Here is a 12,004-nt window from a genome sequence, read left to right as displayed (position 1 = left end):
CTTATGTGTGAGTTTACTGCTATAAACTTCCCTCTGAGGACTGCTTTCAGTGCATCCTACAGATTCCTGTCACTTGTATTTACATTTTCATTTGTTTTTAGATATTGTTTAATTTCTAGTTTGATTACATCTGTGACCCATTGGTTGTTCAGAAGGTTATTATTTAATTTCCATGTGTTTATGTAGTTTTTGTGATTTCTTTTGTCATTAATTTCCAATTTCATTACAGTATGGTCTTATAGTATGCATGGGATAATTTCAATTCCTTTGCATGTTCTATGTTCTAGCATGTGGTCTCTTTAGAGAATGTCCCATGTGCAGCTCAGAAGAATGTGTATTCTGATGCTGTTGGGTGGAACACTCTTTAAAGGTCTACTAAGTGCATTTGTTCACAAGTTTGGTGTAGTTCTTTTATTTCTTTGTGGATTTTTTGTCTAGTTGATCTGTCTCTTTGTGATGATGGGGTGTTAAAGTCCCGTTATGATTGTGTTGCTGTCTGTTTCATTTTTCATGTGTATTAAAATTAGTCTTATATAGTTGGGTGCTCCTTTATTTGGTTCATAGATGTTTATGATTGTTATCTCTTCCTCTTGAAGTTTTCCCCTCACAACTATATAGTGACTTTCTTTATCTGTTTTGATTGTTTTTGGTTTGAAGTTCACATTGTCTGTAAACAGAATAGTTACACCAATGTTTTTCTGGGTTCCTGTCACATGGCGTATTGTTTTCCATCTTTTGATTTTCAATCTATGAATTTCCTTTTGAGTTAAATGTGTTTCTTTTATACAGCATGTTGTGGATTTTGTTTCTTGATCCACTCTGCCAGTGTGTTCCTTTTGATGGTGACTTGACGCCATTTATATTGATGGTTACAACTAATAGGTATTGGCTTATCTTGGTCATTGTATTTTCCTGCTGTTGGTTCCCTGCTTTTCCCCTCTATTTAATTGCTTGCCCTACCTGGTGGTTTCTTTCTGTTGTTGTTCTTGGAATTGTGGTCATTTTTATCTCTGTCTAATATATCTTTTAGTACTCTTTGTAGCATTGGTTTGGTGTTCATAAATCTCTTCAGTTGTTCTTTGTCATGGAAGTATCTTATTTCTGCATTAATTTTGAAAGATGGTTTTGCAGGTGTGGTGGACTGACAACTGGTGGTCCACGTATAACACTCAGGTGAACTAAGTAAGCATGGTGCTGGGTGTGGGACGTGAGGATTGTTGCCAGCAGCACAAGAGGTAGAACTGGAGAAGAAGTGAGGTTGTTGGGAACTACGAAAGGCTGGTTGGAGCTGGTAGGAGCTGTAAGGAGCTGTTGATTCTGTTGGAGGAACTTGTCATGCTGTCTTTCCTGATGAACTTGGCTGTTTTCATCCTCCAAGGAGCTTGGGACCTTGTTGGCACTGAGAATAGCTTTAGTTCACTTTGGGTGAACTCTGGTCCTCACTTTGAGCATCACTTCCTGGATGTGGAGGGAAGATGGTGCACTGCTAGTCTCCTGGAGAAGCTTGCTGCATTGGCTTTCCTGTTGGGAACTCAGTTGTCCTGATCATTGGAGGAGCTCAAGACCTTGTTGTTGCTGAGATGGCTATGGTACCTTTCAGGAGAGCTCTTGTTCTTACTTTGAGCATTGCTTCACAGCTCCAGTGTAGATCTCTCAGCCTGCTAGCACAGACCCTTCGTCCTGCTTGCACAGACTTTGTGGATTCCACCACTGACCTTTGGGGCCTTCCATTGCAGGTCTTTGAAACAAGCCTGCATTAGACATTGTCATGGGCTCTGGGCCTCCAGTTGCATTTGTGGGAGGCATTGTTATGAGCTCTTGGTCCTCAGCTAGACTCATGCAGGATATTTCTATGGCATCCAGGCCCTTGCCTGGATTCTTGGTGTATAGTGTGTGTACAGATGTCCTGCACTCTCTTGTATATGAATCTTCAGGTGACTGTTACAAATAATCTTAATAAAAAATGTGTCTTGTATTATATTGTTCCTCTTGTACATATCCCCCAAATCACAACAGCAGGGTATATCAATCTGGGCTGGAAGTTGTTTTCTTTCTGAATTTGAAATACTTTACTCTAAGCTCTTCTTGACTGAAGGATGTGTATTGAGAAGTGTGCCATGATTCTGATGGGTTTTCCTTTATAGGTGATCTGTTTCTTTTCTCTAACAGCTTTCAGTGTTTTGTTTTTGTGCTGAGTTTCTGAATCTTGATTATTATATATCTTGGTGTAGTTTTATTTTGGTCAGGAATGTTAGGAATTCTAAATGCTTCATTTATTTGTATGTCAAATACTTTATCCACACTTGGGAAGTTTTTTATCATTATTTCTGTGAAGAGTTTTTTTTTTTTTTTATGTTGCTTGTGCTGTCTCCAGCTTTGTCATTGACCCACATCAATCTTATGCTATTTTATTTGCTTCATCTTGTAGGTGTCAGATTGATTTTTCTTGGTCTCTCATTAATTTTAAGATACCTTTCTTTTCATCGTCACTGTCTATAATTCTGTCTTGAAGATCTGAAATCCTATCTGCTCCTTTGTTCAACCTATTGCATATACTCTCAATGGAAGTTTTAATCTCTTGTATTTATATTTGGATCTGTTTCATGGATTTCACTTCTTTCCTATGCTGGGCATTATTTGTTTCCATCATTTTTCTAAGCTCCTCTTTTATCTGTGTCTTCTCTAATATCTTCGATTTTAAACATCATTTCCTTCTGTACCTGAGAGATTATTTTCTCCATAGCTTTTCTACTTGCTTTTTCACTTCTCGTAGTATCATTTCAGAAAGTTCTGGTGTTTGATTTCTAATTTTATTTATGTCCATAAGTGCTGGGCTTCTCCTGGGTAAGCTGAGTGTCTGGGATTGCATTTTGCTTCTGGGCCTTGTCATTTTCTATTTTCTCTTTTATATTTCATTTTCTATGTTCATTCTTATGTAGCCAGTTTTTTTTTTTTTATGATGTATAGCTTTATTGCTCATATTTACATTTCTCTAGAAGATATTTGTTCTTCAGGGATATCTTCTTGATGTAGGTGGTTTCTTATATCTGTTCCAAAGCCCTACTTTCCCAGTTACTATTTGGAAAGGGATGCAAGGTTACTATTTGGTTCAGTTCGTAATGCTTTCATACCGGGCCTGGTGGTGATTATGACCTCATAGAGTCATACTCTCATCAAACAGAGGAGAAAAACCATTTATAGCATGCATGACATCCTGGCTAAAGTATTCAGGTTGGTAATAAGAATAGTTTCAAGTGCAGCTTAACTACTGATAAACTATGGTAACCTCTGACCATGATTATGTAACAAAATCAAACATATACTGTGCACTTGTATGCAGTGATTTTCCCCTTAGTGAGGTGATTTTACCCTTCTGATGGGAGCAGGGTTTGTAAGATGTTTAGAGGATTGGCTGATGTGATGAGTGAGATCAAATATAGTAAAGTCCAGGGCTGGACATTAAAGGATGATCACCCAAAATTGCAAAACTGGAGGACACAGGAGTAAAGGAATAAAATAGAATGGAAAGGAGTAGTCAGAAATGGCAGAGACAATGTTTACTCCTTTGAAAGTTTATCTTCAAGAAGTAGTTAAGGAAAGACAGTGAGTCTATAGAAGAGAGTGGAACAAAATGAAGGTAAGAACCTAAACATTGAAAAAAGAAGGGAGAAAGAGAAAGAGAATGAAAACGAATCAAAGGAAAAATAGAAAGAAAAAGATGAGAGAGAGGAAGAAAAAAGTAGAAGAAGAAAATATAAAAACCCCAAATAAAAAAGTAAATAGAAAATACAGAAGAAAACAAGATGACATCCAATCAGACAGGAGAGGGATATCCAATCAGACAAACAAGGGAGAATGGAAGTAGTAAAATGCCTCTGGTGCTTACAGTTCTGTGATAGTGTCCATATTTAATCCCAGAAATGTGTTGGGTATGGAGCTGATCTTGGCCTCTTAATGTGGGGTCTGGGACTGGACTTCTGCTGGTGGAGTTCTCTGGAATTCAACTGCTGGCTCTGTGCTGCTGCATGAGATTCTTCCACGCTGCTGGTCTCACCTCTCACTCTGCCACTCAAGGTTGTGTGTGTACTTGTTCACTTGGGATCTGGCTGTTGTCCTGGGTCTTAGGTCCTGGGGTTCCTGTCAGTCTAATCCACAAATGCTTGTGTCCTTACACTCCTCTCAAAGACCCTGCAGCCCTCTGCTTGGAGGCCCCCACTTTCCCATGGAGAGAATGGAAGAAATATGGTGGATGGACTCACTCTGCTTGCCGGCCCTGCAGTCCTACAAAGGGAATGGAGAGATTACAGGTCATGGAGTCACTCTACTCACAAGCCCCTGCTATCACACAGACAGAATGGAGGAGGCACTGACTCACTCTGCTCGCAGGTCTCTGTCATCCCACAGACAGAATGGAGGAGGCACAGACTAACAGTGCTTGCAGGTTCCAAACCCTCCATCCCACAGACAGAATGGAGTAGCTCACAGTTTTGAAGGATAGAAGTCAAGTAATGGGGGACCCTGTTGGTTTGGTCTCTGGTTAGGGTCTGATCTCAGATGATGTCACCACTGTGATAGTGTGTGTAGGAAGAAGACAACTCGTTTTGAAAATGGGAGCCAGAGAACAATTTGGGTGTCAGGCTTGTAACAGTTCACACTTGCAAGAGCTAATCCTGGTTCCCATGAGAAATGCTGTAGCTCCTGCTGGGGGCAGCACCCCAGATGACCTAAGTACCTCCTATGAAGGGTTCCACTGGCTCTCACATGGCCACACTGAGGACCAAGCTCGCAGCACATGAGTCCTTATGGGACAAACCACTCCAAACCAGAGCAGAAGGTAGAGCAAAAACAGGATATTATGAAAGAAGAACAGAGAGAACATTTAGAATTGGAAATTCAGTTGTTGAAATAAAAAGCTCAATGGAAGGGCAAAACATCATCTTCAAAGATACTTGGAGAACTGAAACTACTTCTATAGTATAGTCTGTGTGTAGAATATACATCAGTAAGTTTCACTTCTCTTCCTTACCACCTCCCTTCACCCATCATCTCTCTTGTTGCACACAAGATGCACACGAACTTCACTTTCGCTTATGTGACACTGACCATGTGAGAGAAATAGATGACCACTGGGTATGTCAGGCAACAAAGAAAGGTTCTGTAAAGTACTGAGCTTCCTCGTCATTATACGAAATGATTCCCTGGCTATGACCTACGACAAGATACTTAAAGTGGTAGTTTTTGAGGTACATTCTGAGGACTGAGAAACCATTCCATTTTTAATTTTAATATGTGATTTGAGACTAATGTGTTTCTCAAAAATTGCTAATTCCATTAAAAGGTATAATTCAACTTAAAAATGTGTAGCGTAGAGATTGATATTACTTTCTGTATAAGTTATATTACATACAATAAATCAGTAATGAGAGGTAAACATTTTTCATGTTTAGCAGTTTTTCATTTCAAAACTTTTATTGATGCTTTCTGTAGTTTCTGAGTCTGAGGTTGCCCAAGAAGCAGATGACATGGCAATGGAGAAAGAAAAGTATGTGGAGGAGCTGAGGAAAGCCCTGGTGTCGGGAGCTGGACCTGGGGACACATACAAGTTTGAGTTTTCTGAAGGGGATTGTTGTCTCTCCTGTGAAAAAATCCTGAAGGATGTTTCAGTAAGTACAACTTTCTGTAACTTTATAAATGGTACAATGTCCTCTCTCTGACAGAAACTGTGTTAATATTTAAGAACTTATTATGTGATACACAAAATGCCTCAGAAATCAAAGCTTGGGAGCTACTTGGTTTCATGGGTAAAGTCATTAAGAGCTTCATACTAATGAAGTATGAAGAGTAATTATTGGAAAATGTATTTTTAAAAATGTTTTAAAAGTTTTGAGTATTATAATTATTTGATGAGTAATTTTGAAAAAGAGGGATCAAAAGTTGTAGGCAATTGTGAGAAGGTTTTATTAAAGTAACCTTGGGGAAAGAGTGATTTTAAGAAAGAGAACATACAATATTTAATACTTATAGCTTATTTTCCATTTTATTCAAATATTCTTTTTTTTTTATCAAATATTCTTGAAATTATAAAATGCCATGATTAAGTGTAGTAAGACATATAATTCAGGATTAAGTGTATATTATTCATTTCATTATACTTAGAAACACCAAAATGGAAGAAAATAACTTTCATCCCAACCTTCCCAAAGCTTGCACACTTTGTAGACAAGAATATCTGCTATTCATCTTGGGCATTTCTTGTACTGATTCAGATCAAGGTGATGGTTTATTAAAGGTGCTGTAATTACCATCTTTGTACTTACCTAAATGGAGGTTGAATTTGCTTTTTTTCCCTTGGCTTATCAGTTATGAGATGTACAGTGTAAGAAAGGAAATCTTTATTATATTAAATTTATAGTTATTGTTTTAGAACTAAATTTACTGTAACAATTTTAAACCACCTTTTTAACCTAAAATGATTAAAGAGTTTTCATCAAATAGAGAAATATGTGAAAAAACACAAGCCATCATTTTCATATATGTATTGTATTAACATATAGAAGGCAATTTAGACTGACTTTAATAATTTCTGTTTAGAAGTTGTATACCTTTTCTAATCAACTGTCACCTTATGTAAGTTTCAGTATCCTGAGATCCTTAAAGTGATAATTTAAAGAGCTTTTGTCTTTTTAAAAAAGATTCATGTCTTTCTCATTGCTGGTACAGAATACCTGACACTCACAACTTAAAGGAGAAGGGTTTGTTTTGGCTCACGGTGGTCAGTGTATGGTTGGCAGCTGAGCATAGAATTGATATGGTGCAAGGGCTGGGAGGAGGAAAGCTGCTCACATCATGGTGGTCAGGTAGCAGAGACAGAAGAGAAAAGCTGGGAAAGAAGGTGTACCTTTCCAGGTCATTCCCTCAGTGACCTGCTCTCTTAGGGATTTTCTTGTCGCTGAGACACAACACCCACCAACTGCAAATTAAAGGAGTGGAGGTTTATTTTGGCTCACAGTTTGTAGAGGTTTCAGTCCATAGTTGGCTGGCTCAGGACATGATATCCAAGAAGCACAGAGAGCTCCAGGGAGGAGCTGAGGAGGGAGACAAACACGTCCGGGTCACACCCACAGTGATCCACCTCTTCCAGCCAGGCTCCACCTCCTCACAGCAAGTCAGCTCTCAGCCCCTCTAATGTGGTCACCTTGCAGAGGTCCTGCTTTGATGGCCTGAGGCTTTAGGGGGACATTTAGATATTGATCCTAACACCCACCTCCCAACCAGCTCCTGCGTCCTAGCACAAGTCATGTATAGCAACCCCATGATTCAGTCACTCTCCAAAGCCCCACCTCTGCACACATGAGGCCCTTGGGGGACATTTAGATCTAAACCGTAACAAGTGGAGTAAGAAGTTTTGAACTCACTGCCAACATTTTGTTATTTATCACATATGTTCTTTCGTACGGTCCAAACCCAAAAAGCTTCTATTAAATACTGTAAAACTGCCATTTCTTCTAATATTTTGAAAGGGATCATTGTGAAGTTGGGACTGATGCCATTTCCAATTCACCAACCATTAGTGTATGACGACTGTCATCATTTCGTGCAGTTTCTGGTTTTCATCTGTTTTGTATACACCAATACGTAGTCCAAGTTAGGGGTGTGCTTGTTGCAGAGCTGAAAGGTTTGGTGTCTTGGACAGGGTAACATTGCGGTGGGGCTTGGAGCAGTGATGGCAGCTGGAGGAATTGCTCTCCCTAGCAAGACGTCTGGGTTTTCAGCTTATGTGAAGAAGGAACTTCAAGGCTTAACCACTGATGCCTTTTAAAATTGGCTTGACACATATCTACATGAAAGATGACAAAATCTTGAGAGATTTCTCACCTACCACCCTGAAACTAATCAGTTTTTTTGAGGACCATGGCCTTGGACTACTACCTTTCAAACAGGTTTTTTTCAAAAAATGGAAATGGCAGAAGAGTCTCAGCAATGCTGAAGTGTGTTGGGTTTTGAAAGAAAAGATCTTGAAGCAGTAGATGCACATATCTTTGGTTATTTATTTATTTATTTATTTATTTATGAGAAAAAAGCTACTCTCAGAATAGTTTAACAAAGGAAAATTTTATTCATGGTTTGGCTTGGTTGAGAGATATTTTTAGATAGTCAAATGAGGTATAAAACTTTTCCGTCTTGCATTTAGCCTTATAGATCCAATAGAAGTATAACAAGTTTGCTTGGTCGACTGCCCGGGGTATCCTCCGGTGTTCAGGATGTGCTTCTGTAAACTGATTTCATTAGGGCCAATATCTTGTAAATTCACATGGTGACAGAATATCTGCTGGTAGTTGGAGAACTTTTTAAGGCTAATTGTGCTTGGATGTCCTACATCTTGAAACGGAGTTTGTAATGCTTTTCTTGATGACACACATCTGGTTATGGCCAAAAATGACCTCCTAAACTTAGAACAAGAGTAGACAGAGCATAGCTGCTATCAGGCTGACACCTTGGAGAATCAGGGTTCTTAGGTGTTTGTTGCCATCCATAAAGAAGTTTTACATATGTGTGATCCCTGCACAATGGGAACAGTTTGACTATCCAAGAGACCTTGCATTAGGAACATTCTTAGGTAGGAACACGTGGTGGAAATAGCTCCTGGGTCTGCTGGACATTGTCACAGTTGTGCTGCTGTGTGCTTACTGTGCGATAGCATAGTGTAGGCTACTACAGCGTGAGACTTACTGTATTTGTGTATGTGTGTTCTTTTTTTTATGCTTTATATTGTGTTTTTGTGTCAAAGGTGTACAAGACTCCCTTTGTTTAATTTATGAATGGATCTGACTTATGAATGTTGTCCTGGAATGGAGCTCATTCTACATCAGGGATTTACTCTCCTCTGTAAAAGGGGATGATGGGTATTGAGGAACAACTAACAATCCATACACATTTGCATTCAGGAAAGGGCAAGACATTTATCATTCTGAAAGGTTTGCTTTTATTGTTGCAGGAATATTTCTCCAGTATTTTCATTACAAATATGTGTTTGGTCCTATTTTATTTTAAAAATGTTACTACATACAGAGCAGTAAAGGCTATTGTGCATCTTATTATATACCGTAACTTTTATTTATTTATATTTTAATGGAAAAATGCACTCTGAATTCAAACAAGTGCCATACATTTAAAATACATTTCTCTAATATATGAACATGAAGTAAGATAAGTTAGCCAAAAGAAACAAAGTTGTTTTTAAAAACAGCAGTCCAAAATCCTATATTATTGCCATGTGTCCCTGTGGTTTGAGGGACTCTGAATTCAAAGGGCCATTTCCAGATGAAATATCAGAATTGGAGCATTTCTTGTGGTGTTCTGCCAAAAGCTCTGTCAAAAATAGTAATGACTTTCAGGTTTGTGGGAGTTTGGTTGCAAAAGTGTCTAACAATGGATGCCTGAAAAAGAAGTCATAATATTCTTTATTTTTGTGATAAAAGTATTTGTGTACGTATGACATTTTTGTACTAAACACTTTACAATTTCCTTACCCTTTTGGAATGCGGGAGCTAGCGTAGTAATGTCTGTGGCACAGAAATTCTGTTCCAGTTAAGCCATAGAAGAGATTTTAGAAGTACTCCTTAAAAAATTAATTCTATTAGTTATACTACTTTGTGCTTGTGAGCTCCCTATCTTTCTCTCATTGCCCTGCTCCATTCTAAAGTGTCTGCTGCTAAGAAATACCTCAAAGTTACCACAAGAAAGAGAAAGTTGCATGTAAAAACCCTGCTGCTGCATGACTTCTGAGTGTGGCTGATGTTAATATTTTCGGATTACTTTTCAGCTTATCTCCTTTCACATCTATTTCCTTATTTCAGCAGTAAACTTGGCATTGTTACTGTGAGAAATAGATACTGAAAGACAAGGCAGTGGCTGAGGAAACGTGAGACTGTAGTTAGAGCAGAACCCAGGGTTTTTGTTATATGAATATAAAATCGATTTTATTAAACGATTATTTTTAGCTATAACTTACACACAATAAAGTTCACCGCACAAGACAGTTCCTTCATGCCTCTTCCTACTCGGTCCCCAGTTCCCCCTGCCCTCTCCCTAGGTCCCTGGTTGCCAGTGGACCGCTTTGTATGACTTTAGATTAGTTATCTGTGCTTGTCTTGGCATTTCATATAAATGGAACTACAGCATAAGTAACCTGCTTGTAGCTTTATCTGTACAATATAACATTTTTGAGATTTATCATCATATATTGTTCAGCAGCAGTTCATTTGTTTGAGTTGCTGAGAGTGTTCCCTTGTATGGATACACCACATTTACCTTTTCTCAGACCTGTAGGTGATTTTCACTTGTGGGCTAGTGTGAATAAAGCAGTTGCATATGTCTGTTTTCATGGATTTAAACAAATGGAAAACAGCTTCACTAGTACAGAATTAGTGTACAATAAAACGTGCATGTAAAAATGTACAATTAGATAAATGTTAGAATGTGCACATAGCCATGAAACTATCACCGCAGTGAAGATAACAGACCTTCAGCCTGCCTCAGTTTCTGTGTCCTGCTGTAACTCCTCTTTCCCTTTCCTTCTGCTCCCACTCGGTTTCTGGACAGCCATCGGTGAGCTTTCTATCACTATCAAGTGGTTTACATTTTTTTTTTCTAGAATTTAAAATGTAACCACACAGCATGTCCTCCCCACCCTTTAATGTGCACTTTCTCATCCAAAGTAACTATTCTGAGGTTCTTCTGAGGTGTTTATGATTAAGTAATTTATTCCTCTTTTAGTGCTTAGTACTACTCCAGTTTTTGAATATACCTAGGTTTGTTTATGCATTTGCCTGTGGATGGTCATTTGACTTGTTTCTGGTTTTATAAAAATTTTTTGTTTAAAAGAGAGTAGTTAAAAAAAAAAGAACAATAGCAAAAAACCAACATCACAGACATAAACAAAACAAAGCAAAAACATTAAAAATGGTACAAGGTTTCAACACAAAATGATAGGCATTAACAGTTATATTACATATTGTTATCATCAATGAAGTTGATCAGATTACCAGATGTAAGAATGGAAGACTGTTTAGACCACTGAAGAGAATAAAAATATAATTATTAAAAAAAACTTTAGAGATGATACAGAGTTTCAGTAGACAACATGGTAGGAATTCACCAATTCTTGTTCTATTGCATATTGTTGTCTTCAAATCAGTTGCTCAGATTACCAGATATAAGCATGCAAAATTTGTCAAAATATAAAAAATTATAAGCATTAACTGTTCTTTTAATCAACCACCAGACATTGGCAGTACAGTTATATATGTTTTGCCTTCCTTCTTTCTTTCTTTTTCTTCTTTCCCTCATCCCAGTTGTTCCTTCCTTTGAGCAATTTCTTTCCCTTTTATATTATCTATTGTATGTTTTGAGTTTTATTTACTCTTTCAGGTTCTTACACTAGGGATGTTATGATGTTTACACATGTGGATCTGATTTATTTCACTTATAAGTATGGTCTCTAGTTGCATCCATTTACCTAGAAAAGCCTAGAGCTCATCTTTTTTTATAGCTGAGTAATACTCCATTGTATAAAAATTCCCCCTTTTTTTTTATCCATTCCTCAGTTGATGGGCATTTGGGTTGTTTCTGAGATTTAGGTATTACAAATTATGCTGTCATAAACATGGGTGCACGTATGTTACTGTGGTATGATGTTTCTAATTCTTCTGGGAAAATACCCAGAAGGGGAATAGCTGGGTTAAGTGGGACTTCTAATCCGAGTTTTTTGAGGAATCTCTACACTGATTTCACCAGTGAGTTCACCAGTCTACACGCCCACCACCAGTGAAGAAGGGTGCCTTTTTCCCCACAGTCCCACCAGCATTTGTTCTTTGTTGATTCTTGATGATAGCCATTCTTTCTGGGCTGCGATGGAATCTCAGTGTTGTTTTAATATGCATTTCTTGAATGACTACTGATGTTGGACATTTTTCATGTATTTATTCGCCATTAGTATTTCTTC

The 12,004-nt window shown here is 38.0% G+C and overlaps 1 protein-coding gene across 2 annotated transcripts in view; it reads left to right on the top strand.

The window, feature by feature from the left end:
* Xrcc4 (X-ray repair complementing defective repair in Chinese hamster cells 4) overlaps positions 1 to 12,004 on the top strand; it is a 251,736-nt gene that overhangs the window by 34,765 nt on the left and 204,967 nt on the right. For both annotated transcript variants that reach the window (XM_005382306.2, XM_005382305.2), the window contains exon 3: positions 5,488 to 5,663. In XM_005382306.2, the coding sequence (XP_005382363.1) occupies positions 5,488 to 5,663 (176 nt within the window). The remainder of the gene's footprint in view (positions 1 to 5,487; positions 5,664 to 12,004) is intronic.

Source organism: Chinchilla lanigera, unplaced genomic scaffold, assembly GCF_000276665.1.
Source record: "Chinchilla lanigera isolate Chin_1 unplaced genomic scaffold, ChiLan1.0 scaffold00017, whole genome shotgun sequence".
NCBI lineage: Eukaryota > Metazoa > Chordata > Mammalia > Rodentia > Chinchillidae > Chinchilla > Chinchilla lanigera.
Note: the sequence above shows the minus strand (reverse complement) of the source record. Positions and strands in the feature narration are given on the sequence as shown.